We start from the raw sequence: 19,480 nt of genomic DNA, 5'->3' as shown, positions 1-19,480 counted from the left end.
TGAATTGGGGTCCCCTTCAAGAAGCGGCCTTCTGCAATGCAAAGAAGGCCCTATCAACTGCTGCGGCTCTCACTTTTCCTATCCCACACGCCCCTCTCCTTCTCTCCACCGATGCCAGCGACGTCGCTATTGGTGCAGTAATCGAGCAGGTGATCAAAGGCTCGCCCCGCCCATTGGCCCTCTTCAGCAGAAAACTGTCCAAGGCAGAATCGGGTTATTCTACCTTCGATTGAGAATTGCTGGCGGTGCACCTGGCTGTCCGTCACTTTCGTCATTTCTTAGAAGGTACGCCCTTCGTCATTCGCACAGACCACATGCCTCTGGTGCACGCCTTCACTCGACAGTCTGACGCCTGGTCCGCCCGTCAACGCCGACATCTCTCCGCCGTGGCTGAATACAATTGCACCCTCCAATACGTCCCTGGGAAAATGAATCCCGTTGCCGATGCCCTGTCAAGAAACACGTTGGCTGCCGTTCAACTGGGATTGGATTACAACGCCCTGGCTGAAGCCCAACGATAGGATCCAGAGTATCAAGCTTGTAGGACATCCTGCACGTCCCTCCATTGGGAGGATTTTCCCCTCGAAAACTCCAACACCACCCTCCTCTGTGACGTCAGTACTGGTAGACCATGACCTTGGATTCCTGCTCCCATGCGCCGACAGGTGTTTTATTTCATTCACGGCCTTTCACATCCCTCGTGCCGTTCTACTGCCCAGCTGCTGAAGGCAAAGTTCATTTGGCACGGCATTTCTAAGGATGCCAAAGATTGGGTCCGCGCCTGTACTTCTTGCCAAACTTCCAAAGTACATCGACACACGGATTCAGGAGTGGGCACCTTTCCTCAACCTCAGCGTCGTTTCGCACACATTCACGTCGACGTTGTAGGCCCCCTACCCACATCACAAGGACATCGTTACCTGTTTACCGTCATCGACCGCTCCACTCGTTGGCCTGAAGCCATTCCCATGGAAACTGCAACGTCCGCCTCATATACATCTGCCTTACTCTCTGGATGGATTTCAAGATTCGGTATCCCTGAGCATATTACTTCTGACAGGGGAACCACTTTCACCTCTCAATTATGGACGTCATTAGCGAATCTCCTGGGCATCACCCTACATCACACAACGGTCTACAACCCCGCTGCCAATTGAATGGTTGAACGTTTTCATCGCACCCTCAAAGCAGCTTTGATGTCCCGCTGCAAGGATTGCAACTGGTTTACTCAGCTTCCCTGGGTCCGCCTTGGACTAAGGACCACTCCTAAAGACGCCCTCGACGTCTCCGCAGCCGAAATGGTGTATGGCGACCCGTTGGTCGTCCCTGCCGAGTTTTTTCCTTCTACAACCTCCTCCGACGATCTCCAGCGCATACGTCACGTCGTGGGAAAATTTACTCCGTGCCGCCAGACTTACAAGCCCCCAGCGAAGCATCACATACCAACGGACTTGCACTCTGCAACGCACGTCTTCCTGCGCAACGACACCAGCAAGCCACCGTTAACACCCCCTTACACGGGACCTTACCTTGTGATCCGACGCAGTCCGAAAGCATTCCTCCTAAACATTCGGGGCAAAGAAGACTGGGTCTCCACTGATCGTCTAAAACCTGCTTATCTTCTGCCAGATGACCCGCCTACAGTTCGCCTCTCTAGATCAGGGCGCCCTATTTAACATGTACAGTATGTCATTTTTAGGGAGGGAGCCATGTACCAACCGTGTTTCACACAATTGTACATAATTCCTTTTGTATATATTATGGTTGTATCTTCGCTCTTCCCTCGCACTAAAACGAACATGAAAATTCAAGTCTGGTTTTTCCTCTGTGATTTTGTCTGTCTTGTGAACTTGTCGTGTCCTGTTGCCTTGAGGTTTTGTATATAAGGAGAGTGTTCTACAACAATATAACTCAGTCGTTTCCAATCTGCCTTTGATTTCACAACTCCTCTCTCGGCCCGTCACACATCCATTCTCTAATACTATTTAGGATTCGGTTTAGAGTTTCAGTGTTTTCATCTATATAATTTATGGAGCAGTAAAATTGTGTATTATCCGCAAATAGTTTGAACTTTACACCATACAAATGTAGTATTTTCGATAGACCGATAGTACAGATGCAGAATCAGATTGAGCCAAGTACACTCCCCTGGGGTACCCCTCTGTCTAAAGGTTCACATGATGATAAAGAGTTTCCAATTTGCACACAGTAATTTCTACCAACCAAGTAGTCTTTTAGGTATTCGAAAGCTTGATCTTCAATGGCAACTCACCATAGATCATTTAGTAGCAGTTCATGCACAACTGTATAAATAGTCGCACTAAGATGGAGTAATATTAAAATACCACATTCATTTTTATCTATCATTTCCACCATATCATTTACAACAGAGCAGATAACTGTCTACGCAGAGTATAGTTTTCTGTGAGCATACTGGTTGTCAGGCAAAGCTTCCATTACTTCTAAGGGACTGACTAGTTGGTCAAGAATTACATAGCCTAGTACTTTTGAAACAAAGGATAGATTCGAAATAGGTGTATATGAGCTTAATTCCTTGCAGTCCAGAGCACTTTTCAGAACTAGTGTAACTTTAGCCATTTTCTCAGATTTGGGAAACTTATATTCATCAATGCTTGCATTTGCTATTCTCATTATTATTTTGGGTAGACTAGAAAAGTTTCTCACTCTAATTACTTCAGATACTGGCATAGGATCCATCACGTAGTTTGTTTTCTTTGCTCTCTTGATAATCCTGTGATGCTGCCTTGCCTTATATTGTTAAATCTCATTAATTTTATGTGTATCTCGTGTATCATTAATCTGATGTTGACCTGGTTATATTTTCAGTTCTGTTTTTAGAGAGTATTGGGTCATAAGCTACGCAGTCTCTAGAATTTACCATGTGCTCATTTGGTTTGTTTAACTTTATGCTGTTAATACACTTGCGAATTACACTCATTGATGGAATGTTATCCTGAACATTTCCCGGAGACTTTATCTTCATTCTTAGACTTGCAATCTTTTTCAAGATGTCCATAACTCTAACAGTGGTAGCAGGTGATCACGTGGTACCTATCACATATGTTATAAGTACCCTATCGTAACAAAACTTTGTCCCCGTTATCATGTATAGCCCTACGAACTTCAAAATCACATTTCAGCACATAGTGGGTAGTTCCACCTGAAGCATATTTCTTCAGGACTACACTTATATTCTCATCTATATTTTGGATTTGGCCGAGGTAACGATTTCTTTGAATCAGGACATTTACTATTTCATCTTCAGGATTGTACAAATTACAAACGATTATTTTTGGTTTTAATTTTTCGACTTTTCTCGTTCCATTGTCGGCAACCAATGTCTGAATTTTGTTTGCTGCCTCTTCTCTGATCATTTTGTCAGCAAAGTTTACAACAACATTTCCATTTGAAGTTGACCTCGTATTAAGTATAGGAATGTCTTTAAGTGCCTGTTCGACCTTCGTCTCTTTCAGTAATTTTAGTTGTTGTATGTGTTGATTTAATTATCAAAAAAGGTTTTCCATGACATTGTCAGCATATGTCATTTTCTCCGGTTTTGAGTCCATCAATGATTGAAGTGTTGCCTTAACTGATTACATATTCATAGCAAGATTATCAACTTTCTTAGTGAGGTCAGTAGTCAGGATGGAATTTGGTGCATGTGTGCTAAGGTCCGCACTTTTGTTTCCAATTCAGTGATTCTCGTGTCTTGTTCGCTCAGAGCATCTTATCTTATACTAACTTCTTCCTTCAATATTGATAACTATAACTTGGCTGATCTGTTTTCAACTACGCATTGTGGGCATAACCAATCTAGGTTCCTTATTTCATTATCAGTGATGCCTGTCACAATATGCACGCATTTCTTATGATAGAATCTCTTGCACTCACATCCTATCCATTATGAGGCAGACCGAGTTTGGGGCAGACAAGGGGGCAGACATGGTGTACTGTTTCCTCTCACTTTGGTTTCTGCTTAACACTAACTAATATCTTTTCAATGATATTCTAAGCGTTGAACAAAACCTAAAACATAAATCAGGGCGAGTGTTGAACGGAGCTCCGCACAACACACATCGACACCTTCATCGATACTGCCATAAGTGAGGTACATGATCGTGAGTGTTATCATATTGTTCTTGTCCTAATGATTCTATTCTGTTGACTGACATTGCAGCAGTTTCAGATTCACAAACTGTTGTCGTCTAATGTTACTTCACCCCCAGTGGCCTCTTCCAAAGGGAATCCCTTGCTGAGCAACACTTCTGCCACATCATTTTCCTAACACTAGAGTCAGTGCATTAGAAATCAAATTTACGTCCAAGCAAAAAAAAAAAAAAAAAAAAAAAAAAAAAAAAAAGCTCTATGCAGTGGCACAGCCTTAGCTGACCTTCCTGTCTATAGGTCCCACTAAACGAATCAACCCGATATCCATTTTCAAGCTGTCATTTTTCAACTCAAAATTTATTTTCTTTACAATCATTTTCTTTCGTGATTTACCAAAATTTTTCTCCGTCATATTGAAAAAACTAAATTTATAAACCTTCTTTATACGAAATTTATTCGGGGACAAAATACGATAATTATGAATTTTTTTCTATTATACTTGCTCATTAATAGTTTCGTACGCAAAAGTAGCAAGGTAAAGTGATGATGCTCTGTACAATTAATATGATGCGTGCTAGGATGTTCTATTTTTCATCTGGTATTTGTAAATCGGGATGGGGAGCAGCTTTTACTTTTCGAATTCCCTGACATGTTTAATTATTTCTGTATAGGCACCATCCATACGTATAGAAACTTGATTATCAAGTGGACAGACAATGGGTTCATGATTTTTTTTTTCTTCATAGGGATACAAAGTGTTTCTTTCATATACCCGTCCATCATGGAGACTACCTAAGATTACTGATAGATGAAAACTTAAAATTTGTTATTAGAGATAAGAATATTGTCGGTCATTTCGAAATAATTCAATACAATAAATCATAAGAAGATTTTTTTAGTTTATCTTCTTGATATGTTGTTAAAAAAAAAAAAAAACACTTATATACAACTGTGCCCTTGAATCACTTTGGGAACAACAATGGCTTGGGAAAAAACTATATAATCCTGAATGTTTGTTTTAGATTGGGACCAACAGAAATCACAATAATGGTCTGCTGGCCTGGTACTTAGCCTAAAATCATCCTAAACACTCGTGTCATGCTAAAAAAAAAAAAAAAAAAAAAAAAAAAAAAAAAACTTTTTGCGTCAACTTGAACTGACAAAGTAGTATGGTAGGCTACCAAACAAATTAACGGGGTAAAGTGAATTCCATGTATGGGGGTATTTTTGTATTCACATATATCTATACTCAAATGAGCCCTTATAACCTTTAAATATCAAATTCACTCTGTCTCGGGATCAAAGACTCAAAGGGGAATTATTTTTTTTTTTATAAGAGCTTCTAGTCGGCCAAGAATTCAAACCTCATTTAGTCGAAACTAAGGTGAAAACTGACTCGGTCACTCTTCAAATAATTGGTGGGCCAGGAACTCTTATCAAAAAATTAATTTCTCATAGGGTTTTTTATCCCAAAGCAGTTGGAATTCGATATTAAGAGATATTTGTAGCATATTCTAATAAATGTAAATCACGGTAGTTAGTGGAAAAAATATCATATATATATATATATATATATATATATGTGTGTGTGTGTGTGTATATATATATATATATATACATATATATATATATATATATATATATATTATATATATATATATATATATATAAATATATATATATATATATATAAATTCATTTATATACATGTATATATACATGTATATGTATGCATGTACGTATGTATGTATATATGTATATGTATATATATATATATATATATATATACTGTATATATATTATATATATATATATATATATATATTTAGATATAGATATAGATATAGATATATATATGTATATGTATATATATATATATATATATGCATATATATATATATATATATATAGATAGATAGATAGATAGATAGATATATACACAGTATTTATGCGTGTATATATACACACATATATATATATATATATATATGGGAAATGATTAATGAGGTAGAATCATTTAAATATTTAGCATCTATGATCTCTAATACAGGATCTCTAGAATTGTATTTTAATGAAAGATTAAAAAAAAGAAAATCAAGCAACGACTAGGTTAAGTTAAATCTGGAAATTAAATCACCTGAAATGACATAAAAATCAGGCTATATATCAGTTTAGTGAGATCGATGTTACAGTTTGGACATGATTTATAGTATGACAATAAAACGATATTCAACAGAGTTTGTTGATTTGAGAACAAAGCCCTCAGAAGAATATTGGGAGTCAAATGGCAGGACAGGATTAGAAATGAAACTATACGAGAAATTACACGCGTGTCATATGTAGCCTAAATGAGATAATGGTGAGGGGTAGATGGAGATTGTTTATGTATGCTCTTCTCACTCCCCAAGGGAGATTAGTTCACCAAACTTTTAACTGGGCTCCACAAGGCACTCGAAGAGCTGGAAGACCCATGCCTACATGGCGTGAAGTAGGAAGTGATGAATGGAAAAGTATATATATGTATATATATATATATATATATATATATATATATATATCTTTTAATTGCTTTGCTTATTTAATTGAACGACTGAATGGAAGATTTCTTTTCAGTTACATCATATCTTCAAGTAGAATTTCTAAAAAGGCTATTTCTGTTGGCAAAGGCTTTTGAATCTTTTCCCTAATGTGTTAAATCCCTGAGAGAGGGCATCAAGAGTCGGTGCTTTCCACTGGGTGAGCAGTATCGCAAACTACCCGCCAAAATCAACATTATTTGAAAAATAATTTTTTATTATTTGAGACAATCAAGGGAACATTTTTTTTTTTTTTTTTGCTTTTGTCATCTTATCTATTTTATCCAAGCATTTTCATATACAAATCCTTTCCATGAAACATTAGGTATACTGTGAACTCACTCTCTCTCTCTTTCATATGTAAATCTAACGTATTCAAGACTTATGATGATATTTGGTGAAATTTTTATTGCAGTTTTTCAGTTATTCTAAGTCAGTATAGTTTAAGAAATAATATTTCTTTATTTTTTTATATATATATGATTAGTTCAAGGTGATTTTGTCCATAAAAACCATTAATATTCACTATGGCAGCTTTTTCATTTCGTTAGTCAAACAAAGTACAGTCATCAGTCATGTCCACTCATTTTTTTTTCCTTTATTGGTACCCTATTCTACTGTTGATTAATAGATTTTGCTTCGCCTGATAATATATTGGAAAGGTTTTATGTACCATGTGGTAATAAAAAGTTGAAACCTATTTCGCCGAACAACCTCTAGTGGATCATCCTTGAAATTTAACTATCTTTTTTTATTTCTGGTATGATATCCTTTCCTTTCACTTCCTTGGTAGGAGTAAAGGAGATTAGTGTCATATGCTGCTCTTAAAAAAAAAAAAAAAAAAAAAAAAAAATTTAAGGCTTTATTGCTTAAACCAAAGGTTGCAGGAAATCTCTTTACTGATTTACTTCTCCCTGTGTATATCATTAAGGTAGAAACAATTTCCCTTCGATGTTTTTGCGAGTCTGATAAAATCAAAGCTTTACGTAAATTAAACACGGAAGCAGTTTGATATAATTGATTTATTGAGCGATAATGTTACTTTAGCCAGTCCAATCTTTACTCATAAAATCTATTAATTTGAATTTTCGTAATTAACATTGCTATTTAGCGCTTCTCTTCCTCTTTCGAAATCTCTATTTATTTACCTAGGCATGTATGTGTGTAATGAATGCCTGTATCTGTATGTATGTATGTGTCGTGTGTGACGAAAAATTAAAGTTAATATTCCCTGGGTGCTTCGCTAAAATACAGAGTGGAGTTAATTAACAAGTCCTATTGCGGCTGCTTTCAAACGTTAAAGTTCGTAACTGTAATTTGCAACAGAGAAGCAAAATTTTAACTATTTTTTTTTTCTATTCTATAGTATTTCATAATTAAGGAGTTAATCAGTGATGTATGTTCATTCTGCGCATATTGGATTAAAATTTAAAGCAAATTAATATTAGTAAACTTCGTTAATGAATTTTGAAATTTTTTGTTTATGCATCGCTATAATAACAAAAATAAAGAATAACCAATTTCTATTCAATTCTACGAGGTAAAGCATGTAGTTTCTAAATCATGAAAATAACATAGTAATTGTACCGTATGTTTAGAATGTTATTTCTTAAATGAATGTAATAATCTGTCATTCCGGATCACAATATTTTGCAACAATTTGTGTGTATAAATAAAGTGTTCTTTATGTATGTATGTAACATACATTTGCGGGGTCGGAAGATTTCATGTATTTGTCAACTGTGAACCTGAGCAATTACTATGACTGCCAATCTACAGAGAAACATTTCCTACTCTACTAGCTGTTTTTCTTTCCCATTAGAACTAAATTTAGTTTTTTTTTTCTGTTAAGTTTTAGCTGGTGATCTCTTGTGGTAGGCTGAAATTTGAATTCAATATCTTTTAACAATTTGTTTTCTTTCTTTTGGTCAAAATTCACTTCCTTTCTTATGTTGAGGGATCCCTATCGCAAAATGAGAGGAAAAGATGTTTAAAAAATTCTATGGTTAATTAAAAAGAAACCAATATGTTAGTCTCGTGGAAGAGGGAAGACTTTAATCTGTGAAAAGGTAACGGGAAGAATAGATAAAAGTGATCAAAACCATTCAGAATAGATATAAATAAAGATAGCCTTTCAGATGTTCTGTGATCATTGATCTCAATCGCTGTAATGTATTAGACAAGTTACTCTATTGTTTTTGCTAAACTTTTCAGGCTCATGTTTGAGGATCATCATCAAAAGCTTTCTCCAATTATAAATCATTTTAGAATATGTACTAACGTGGTTTCTATCCTTATCGATTTGGTCATTTTTTGCCCTTCGTTTCTGTTGGATCGTTTAAATTTTGATTGATTATGATTGCCTATACACAAACTGCAACATGATAGCTTTCTTCAGTATGGTTTAATCCATACAAAGTTTGCAGAGGCACACACACACACACACATATATATATATATATATATATATATATATATATATATATATATATATATATATATATATATATTATATATATATATATATATATATATATATATATATATATATATACAGTATATATATGTATATATTTATACACACACACACACATATATATATATATATATATATATATATATATATATATATATATATATATATATATAATATATATATATATATATATATATATATATATATATATATATATATATATTATATATATATATATATATATATATAGTATATATATATATATATATATGTATATATATATATATATATATATATATATATATATATATATATATATATTGTATGTCTATAATATATATATATATATATATATATATATATATATATATATATATATATATATATATATATATATATATATATATATATATATATATATATATTATATATGTATATATATATTATTGTATGTCTATAATATATATATATATATATAATATATATATATATATATATATATATATATATGACCCGTATAGACGGATAATGAGACGTCAGAATATGGGTTTTCTTCATTTATTACAAAAGGTTCGTTCGTAAGTACACTATACGCACCTATACTCTCAGGTGAAGGACTTGTCAACTCGAGCGCTCACCGGCAATTAAACTCCCTTCACTACCAAAATGCAAGCTTTGCAATAATATGCCGAGACATCAGTTTTTGTGGAATACTCATGAATATTGAGTTCATTTACCTTGTCGTACAAGACATCTACATACAAGAATTAGGATACACACACACACACACACACACATATATATATATATATATATATATATATATATATATATATATATATATATATATATATATATATATATATATATATATATATATATATATATATATATATATTGTATATAGAAATATATATATATATATATATATATATATATATATATATATATATATATATATATATAAATATGATAAATTTTGCACATTTTACGTGTTTTTCATATTCAAATAAGCCATATATATTTTTGATACATTAATGTCTGGATTCTCTTAACGACCTCGGGATCAGAGCCCCAGGCGAGATCACACAAAGACAAGAGCTTGGCTCTGGCCGGGAATCGAACCCTGGTCGGCAAGCTTGTACAGACAGTGACTAACCCACTTGGCCACGAAGAAAGATAAAAGTCAATGACAATTCTTCTGTACTTATACCTGTCGAATTCCGGTATTTTTGTACTTAGAATTGAAATCAACCCATCTTCACCATCGTAGCTAATTGGTAGTTTGTTACTTGGCCTTCAATTAATGATACATTTTGCACATTTTTACATGTTTTTCATATTCAAATAAGCCATATATATTTTTGATACATTAATGTCTGGATTCTCTTAACGACCTCGGGATCAGAGCCCCAGGTGAAATCACACAAAGACAAGAGCTTGGCTCCGGCCGAGAATCGAACCCTGGTCGGCAAGCTTGTACAGACAGTGACTAACCCACTTGGCCACGAAGAAAGATAAAAGTCAATGACAATTCTTCTGTACATATACCTGTCGAATTCAGGTATTTTGTACTTAGAATTAAAATCAACCCATCTTCACCATCGTAGCTAATTGGTAATTTGTTACTTGGCATTCAATAAATGATAAATTTTGCACATTTTTACGTGTATTTCATATTCAAATAAGCCATATATATTTTTGATACATTAATGTCTGGATTCTCTTAACAACCTCGGGATCAGAGCCCCAGGCGAAATCACATAAAGACAAGAGCTTGGCTCCGGCCGGGAATCGAACCCTGGTCGGCAAGCTTGTACAGACAGTGACTAACCCACTTGGCCACGAAGAAAGATAAAAGTCAATGACAATTCTTCTGTACTTATACCTGTCGTATTCAGGTATTTTGTACTTAGAATTGAAATCAACCCATCTTCACCATCGTAGCTAATTGGTAGTTTGTTACTTGGCATTCAATTAATGATAAATTTTTCACATTTTTACGTGTTTTTCATATTCAAATAAGCCATATATATTTTTGATACATTAATGTCTGGATTCTCTTAACGACCTCGGGATCAGAGCCCCAGGCGAAATCACACAAAGACAAGAGCTTGGCTCCGGCCGGGAATCGAACCCTGGTCGGCAAGCTTGTACAGACAGTGACTAACCCACTTGGCCACGAAGAAAGATAAAGGTCAATGACAATTCTTCTGTACTTATACCTGTCGAATTCAGGTATTTTGTACTTAGAATTGAAATCAACCCATCTTCACCATCGTAGCTAATTGGTAGTTTGTTACTTGCCATTCAATTAATGATAAATTTTTCACATTTTTACGTTTTTTCATATTCAAATAAGCCATATATATTTTTGATACATTAATGTCTGGATTCTCTTAACGACCTCGGGATCAGAGCCCCAGGCGAAATCACACAAAGACAAGAGCTTGGCTCCGGCCGGGAATCGAACCCTGGTCGGCAAGCTTGTACAGACAGTGACTAACCCACTTGGCCACGAAGAAAGATAAAAGTCAATGACAATTCTTCTGTACTTATACCTGTCGAATTCAGGTATTTTGTACTTAGAATTGAAATCAACCTATCTTCACCATCGTAGCTGTAGCTGCCGTTTTCTTCAAAGCCACAGGGATGAGATGGAGAATAGACACAGATACTGTTACTCACGTCACACTTTATTAAAAATTTGATATAAAGTTCAAGTTGGTATCACAAGACACTTTAAACCACCTTAAAGCTTTAAATCACTTAACACTAAGCACTACAACTTAAGTTGACCATAACTGTAAAAACTTATACTGTAGTTGGTCAGTACTCCAAGACCAGAGAACCAATGATGAGTACTTTGCTAGTAGTGCAGGGCGACGAGGTTCAAGAAACTGAAAACAACAAAATACAAACTTACTAAATTTGTTAAAAAGAAATTCCATAATAAACAAAGAATTGAATAGTTTGATTTCACTACAAAACACCACAAACATGAAATAGAATATATACAAATTTCAGTAAAGAAATAAACTTACATCTGTGTTACTCTAAACTACATCCAATACAAGCGAAACGAACTTCCAAAGAAATGTTCTTCACACTTTGAAGACTTCTTCTACTCTGTCAGTCATCAAAAACCTTGATCCTATTTCTAAAACATATAATTGTTACAGTGTGATTCCAACACTGATAACTACCAGGATAAACAATCTTTTCAAGAACTACTCAACACTTAACAAACAAATTACAGCAGTAACTATCAAAAAAAAGACTGAACAATGATTACATGTAAAACGGACAAAATATCTACAATACAATTTAACCCTAATCACCAAGTTGAAAAACAGAGCTTATTAAATAATTATATACACAAATGGTTTCTATAAAATGCTGCATTTACATTCTCGGCCCTATAAACAAATTATTTGTTTATCAAAATCAATCATATCTATAAATGCAGGTGATATAAATAACATCTATAATAAATGTAATATACTCTCAAATCCTTTGATCCTAATAAAATAACTATTATAATCATTGTTCCTCTACTGCAAGGAGAAGAACAAGCTTTTGAATGGGTCGATGGAGCTCTGATGTCTGTGTCTTTAAAACTACACTACGTACAATACCAGTTCTGTCCTTTCCAGTGCTGATAACACGACCCATCATCCAGTTACTCCTTAACTGATTATCATCTTTTACAAGGACAATATCACCTACTTGAAGATGCCGCTTTTCCTTGTTCCACTTCTGTCTCTCTTGTAATGTTGACAAATATTCTCTTCGCCATCTAGTCCAGAATAAGTTAGCCAAGAATTGAACATATCGCCACCTCTGTCTCAGATACATATCTCCTTTCTGAAAAACACCAGGTGGTGGCATCACAACACTTGATTTCTGTGTGAGAAGCTGTGCTGGACTGAGTGGTTGTAAGTCATCTGGGCTGTCACTGACTGTGGTCAAAGGACGGTCATTCACTATAGCCTCAACTTCTGTGAGAAGAGTGCGGTAACTCTCATCATCCAGTCGTCCAGCATGTTCCTTGAAGAGAGGAGTCAAGACCTTTCTCACAGTTCTAATCTGACGTTCCCACACACCTCCCATATGACTAGCTGTAGGGGGATTGAAGGTCCAGCTGATGCTTTCTTTTGAGAGGAAAGCTCTGACCTGATCATCATTCATCTCTTGCAGTGACTTCCTCAACTCCTTCTCAGCTCCATGAAAGTTTGTCCCATTGTCACACCAAATCTTCTTTACATTTCCTCTTCTAGCAACAAACCTTCTTAAAGCATTTATGAAGGACGATGTGTCTAAGGAATTGGCTGTCTCTATATGAATTGCTCTTGTAGACAAGCAAGTAAATAATACACCATACCTCTTCCTGATTTGCCTCCCTTCTTTGACTTCCTGTGGCCCAAAGAAATCAACACCTGTGTGTGTGAATGGAGCAGCTGGAATTACTCTTTCCAATGGTAAATCAGCCATCTTCTGGTTTAGAACAGGGTTTCTCATTTTTCTGCAAATGACACATCTTTGTAGAACCTGGCGGACACTTGCATTAGTACGGATAATCCAGTAAAGTTCTCTAAGTTTTGCCATCACATGGTTGCGTCCAGCATGAGCTAATTTTTCATGTGTGTACCGGATAATCAAAGTGGTAATATGACTCTTTCTAGGTAATATCATTGGATGTTTCTCGCCAGCTGAAATTTCTGCTTTGGAGAGCCGTCCATTAACGCAAAGAAGCCTGTCTTTAGGATCAATGAAGGGATCTAGTTTATAAATGCTACTGCTACTACAAAGTCCTCGGCCCCTTGACCCTTCGCTCTTTTGTAAGAGTGTCACTTCCTTACTAAAAGTTTTCCTCTGAATATATCTGATGACTGCTTTTTCAGCAGCATCTAATTCTTCTGCTGTAAATGAACCATTAATTCTAGCTTGTCTCTTAGATTTCAGTATGGAAAAAAGACGGTGATACACAGCAACAGCCATCCTCAATCGATGCCATGAAGAATAATACTCAAGAAACTTATCAACAGCATTTCCCTCCCCATCTTCTGGATGCACTGCAAAACTTGTAGATCCTTCCAATTCAACTACACCATGGGGCATATCATTTTTCCACAGCTCCTCTGGTCCTTTAAGAAAATATGGGCCATCAAACTAAATGTTACTGTTCAGCATTTGCTGACTTGTGAAACCTCTTGATGCAATATCAGCAGGATTCTCTTTACTCTGAACATATCTCCACTGTGTATTTTCAGAGAAATCTTTGATTACTTTCACTCTATTTGCAACAAATATAGGAAATCTCTTTCTATCATTAAAAATATAGTGAAGAACTGTTGTAGAATCTGTGTGATAGAATGTTTGGTCCACTGTAATCTGCAGCTCTTTCAAAATGTGTTGTGCGAGATTTATGGACACCACTGCAGCAGTCAATTCCAGTCGCGGTATGGTTGTTGCCTTTACAGGACACACTCTAGACTTTCCCATCAGCAGAGCAGTAGAAATCCTCCCACTGTTATCAGAAAGTCTTATGTATGCTGCAGCACCATAGCCTTCATTGCTAGCATCTGAAAACATGTGCAGCTGTGTGGAAGTCACTGTACCAAATTCCTTTGGTTTGACACATCTTGGAATCTTTAAGTTACTCAGGATTGGTAAATCATCAAGCCACCTTCTCCAGGGCTTCAGGTATTTTTCGGGAATAACATCATCCCATCCCAAGCTGCTATCCTGACAAACTTCGCGAAGAATTCTCTTAGCTGGCAAAAGAAAAGGAGCCACAAAACCAAGAGGATCATAAAGGGAACATACTGTTGACAAAATACCTCTCCTTGTAAATGGTTTTGGGTCCAAGCTTGCGGAGAAAGTAAAGTAGTAATTTTCAATATTCCACTGAAGACCAAGAGCTCTTTCTGCATGAAGTTCATCATAGTCAAGATCACATGTTTGAAGATCTTTTGAACGTTCCTCTTGTGGGATTGATTTCAACACCAGCTTGCTGTTACTCACAAACTTTGTCAGCCGAAAACCTCTTTCCTTCAATGCTGCTGTAACGTCTTTCACAAGTCTTAATGCCTGCTCTTCTGAAGGTACAGACTTTAAATAGTCATCCACATAAAAATTAGTCTTAATGGTGTGTTCTACATCTGGATCATACTTATCTCTTGCATGGTCAGCTGCTGCCCTCAAAGCATAATTGGCGATGCTAGGTGATGATACTGCTCCAAAGATGTGAACACCCATCCAATACTCTGTAAGTTCGTTTTCAAGGTCACCACCAGGCTACCATAAAAATCTTAGGTATTTATGTTGATCCTTTGGTACCTGAACTTGGTAAAACATAGATTCTATGTCACCCATCAAGGCCACCTTTTCTAGACGAAATCTGAGGAGCACTCCAATCAGGGAATTAGTCATATCAGGACCTTGCATCAACTTGTCATTAAGGGAACTACCCTGGTATTTAGCACTACAGTCAAAGACTACTCTAATCTTATTTGGCTTTTTTGGATGGTAGACACCATGATGTGGTAGATACCATGCAGGTTGTTTATCATATGACTGATCCTCCGGAACCTTATAAGCATATCCTTCAGACACCAATTTCTCAACAAATTCCACATAATCTTCATGGTACTTTGGATTTAGTTTCATTTTTCTTCTTTGCCATTGTGCTCGTTTCACTGCCTGTTCTCTATTGTTTACCAAGTTAACTTTATTGGTTCTAAATGGTAGGGGAAGCTGGTAGTGTCCATTGGTAAACTGAATGTTTTCTGCCACTTCTTTGAGGAACTGTTGATCTTCTTGTGACAAACCCTTCTCATCAGGAACTCTACCAACATCTTTCTCACTAAAGTCTCTTTCAAACATATGGACCACAGCTGCAGGAAGAAAACATTCCTTTGCCCTTTCAACTTCCTGAAGAAAGACATGGTGACATGAAATACTGTTCTTCTCTGAAGAGTATTTAAAATGTAGAGGGCCACTAACAGTCCATCCATGGTGGTAAAGAACTGCATAAGAATCTTGACCCTTGGCTGGAAGCACCTCTAATGGTTGCAGTGCTTTAGGGCAATTACTGCCAATCAACAAACCAATCTCCAGATCAGCTCTATAATCAGGAATTAGATCAGCAATATTCCTCAGACCGGCTACCTTTTTGAGCAATTTTGGTTTTGGTATCTGTTGATGACTCACTGGGATATCTTGACGAGTAAAGGTTTTTGGCAGATCAATAGTGTTGTTTCCTTCCATATCTGTAACACGCAAATTATTAACCGCCAAAGTATTCACAATGTTTACGCCATGCATGGTTTGAAGCTTTAAACATGTCTCTGTTCCAGATGCACCTATCTGCTCTCGTAAACTCTCTGTGATGAAACATCCAGTGCTGCCATTATCAAAAAAGGCATAAGTGTCTAAAACTACTTTGTTTCCTTTCTGATATACTTTTACTGGGAGAATAGCCTGTAATATTGTATTTACTTCACTAACATGATTGGTAGTACATGTGCTAACAATAATTTCACTTGCATCTTTGCTTGATGAGCTATCATTCTCTTTATGTAGCTTGAATCCGTCGATATGCAGTGATGTGGGATGCCTCTTAGAGCATGTCTTACATTGCTTCCTTTTCATACATCCTTTAGAGGTATGGTTGAGACCAAAGCATCCATAACACAACCTTCTCTCCTTAAGGAAATCTATTTTTTCTTCAGAGGTCTTCTTAGCAAAATTCCAGCAATCGTCAAGATCATGGTTTTTCTTGCACATTGGACATGATTTCTCTTTCTCAGACACTATTGATGTCTTTCTATTTTCTGGATTCAGTTCTGCTTGGGTAGCAAAGCTTGAACTTTTGCTCTTTTGTTGACAAGATCTGAATTTGAAGCTACCAGAGTTGTTTTCAGGCTTTGAGTAATTATTTTGAAGAGCAAACTTGCTGAATGCTGGGTCGTTTGCTGCCTTTGCCTTTTTATAAACAAATTCAACCAAATCTGCAAAATCAACTCCTCCCTTTTCTTCCCTCAAATGTCCAGCCAGGCTACACCACTTGTTCTGAAGAAATGTTGGAAGTTTTTTAACAACTGCTTGAAGGTTAGGAAGATGATTTAGTACTTCCATATGTGACAAGTTGGTCATGGCATGTCTGCACTTAATAAGGAATAAAGCAAATGTATACAAGCTATGAGGATCTTCGTGTTTCAGTGCAGACCAAGAAATAAGTTTCTTAATATATGCCATCGACACCTTGTAGGGATCGCCATACTCTTGACTGAGCAAATTCCTAGCTGTAGTATACCCTTCTGAAGAACTCATATACAAGCATCCACCTATCAAGTCTTTGGCTTCCCCTTCAAGTTGCTGATCCAAGTAGTACAGTTTGTCAGCATCACCCGAAGCATTTGGGGCAATTCTGGCATCAAATGCCATCATGAAACTGGCAAACTCAATAGGATCACCTTTAAATTTTGGTACTTCTATGCTTGGAAGCAACATTGCTGCAGTCATGTGCTGCTGTGTCTTCAGGAGCATCTCTTGTTGGGACTGTAGTTGCATATCAAGATTTGGCTCGGAGAACCGACACTGGCTAGAACTACAGGGAACATTCGCTTTCAACTGAGGAGTATCTGCTATTATATCCGAAGGTTGTGTTTGGAACGGGTCTACATTTGGATTCAACTGGGAAGGAGTACCTTTCGGCACGATATCCGAAATATTGTCAGCTTCAGCATAAACTCTTTCTCTTGCTTGAGACATTCTTGCTCTTCCCTCTCCTGCTTAAGTCTGAGTTCTTGCTCTTCCATCACTTTTGCTTTTTCTCTCATAGCATGTTGAGCCATCAATTCTGCCAGTCTAGCTTTCTCTTTGAGGCGAGCAGATCTTACACTATTTCTGCTGGACTTGGTCCTGCTAGTGGATGAGGAACAAAGACTTTTTCTATCAAGGTCTGCCGTCAATTGTAATTCACTTTCCTTGACCCAGTTATTCATTTCTGAAATGAAACGATCAATGGATACTGTATTTTCTGAATACCTCTTATTTACTGTGTTTCGTTCACTGGAATCTGTTAAATGCTTCTCATATTGCTGAAAACATTCATCATATTCATCACGTAATTTACAGAAAATAATCATTTCAGACTTCACCAGATGGAGATTATCACAATTATCCATTAGTCTAAAGATCTCATTTCTCCTTTTGGTCACAGCAGACAGAGCAGCAGTCTGGGCATTTTTCAAAGTTTTCATTTGCTCTTGTATCACTTCGAGACAATCTTCACTGACTATAGACACAGCAACTTCGCTAGATTCCGGCATTTTCAATCACAAGATTTTCTTGAACTAATGTAGCTGCCGTTTTCTTCAAAGCCACAGCGATGAGATGGAGAATAGACACAGATACTGTTACTCACGTCACACTTTATTAAAAATTTGATATAAAGTTCAAGTTGGTATCACAAGACACTTTAAACCACCTTAAAGCTTTAAATCACTTAACACTAAGCACTACAACTTAAGTTGACCATAACTGTAAAAACTTATACTGTAGTTGGTCAGTACTCCAAGACCAGAGAACCAATGATGAGTACTTTGCTAGTAGTGCAGAGCGACGAGGTTCAAGAAACTGAAAACAACAAAATACAAACTTACTAAATTTGTTAAAAAGAAATTCCATAATAAACAAAGAATTGAATAGTTTGATTTCACTACAAAACACCACAAACATGAAATAGAATATATACAAATTTCAGTAAAGAAATAAACTTACATCTGTGTTACTCTAAACTACATCCAATACAAGCGAAACGAACTTCCAAAGAAATGTTCTTCACACTTTGAAGACTTCTTCTACTCTGTCAGTCATCAAAAACCTTGATCCTATTTCTAAAACATATAATTGTTACAGTGTGATTCCAACACTGATAACTACCAGGATAAACAATCTTTTCAAGAACTACTCAACACTTAACAAACAAATTACAGCAGTAACTATCAAAAAAAAGACTGAACAATGTTTACATGTAAAACGGACAAAATATCTACAATACAATTTAACCCTAATCACCAAGTTGAAAAACAGAGCTTATTAAATAATTATATACACAAATGGTTTCTATAAAATGCTGCATTTACAGTAGCTAATTGGCTGTTTGTTACTTGGCATTCAATTAATGATAAATTTTGCACATTTTTACGTGTTTTTCATATTCAAATAAGCCATATATATTTTTGATACATTAAACTACCAATTAGCTACGATGGTGAAGATGGGTTGATTT

At 35.9% G+C, this 19,480-nt stretch overlaps 3 protein-coding genes across 3 annotated transcripts; all 3 read right to left on the bottom strand.

The window, feature by feature from the left end:
* Positions 1 to 12,723: 12,723 nt before the first annotated feature.
* On the bottom strand, positions 12,724 to 14,301 carry LOC137645416 (uncharacterized). The gene has a single exon (XM_068378221.1). It carries the CDS (start codon positions 14,299 to 14,301, stop codon positions 12,724 to 12,726), a length of 1,578 nt encoding a protein of 525 aa, XP_068234322.1.
* A 51-nt stretch (positions 14,302 to 14,352) lies between these two features.
* On the bottom strand, positions 14,353 to 15,441 carry LOC137645415 (uncharacterized). The gene has a single exon (XM_068378220.1). It carries the CDS (start codon positions 15,439 to 15,441, stop codon positions 14,353 to 14,355), a length of 1,089 nt encoding a protein of 362 aa, XP_068234321.1.
* Positions 15,442 to 15,480: 39 nt separating this feature from the next.
* Positions 15,481 to 17,757, bottom strand: LOC137645414 (uncharacterized). Its single transcript, XM_068378219.1, has one exon. The coding sequence runs from the start codon at positions 17,755 to 17,757 to the stop codon at positions 15,481 to 15,483; it is 2,277 nt and encodes a 758-aa protein (XP_068234320.1).
* Positions 17,758 to 19,480: the final 1,723 nt, after the last annotated feature.

The sequence above is a fragment of the Palaemon carinicauda genome, chromosome 8, assembly GCF_036898095.1.
Source record: "Palaemon carinicauda isolate YSFRI2023 chromosome 8, ASM3689809v2, whole genome shotgun sequence".
NCBI lineage: Eukaryota > Metazoa > Arthropoda > Malacostraca > Decapoda > Palaemonidae > Palaemon > Palaemon carinicauda.
This window is presented reverse-complemented; position numbering and strand designations above follow the sequence as displayed.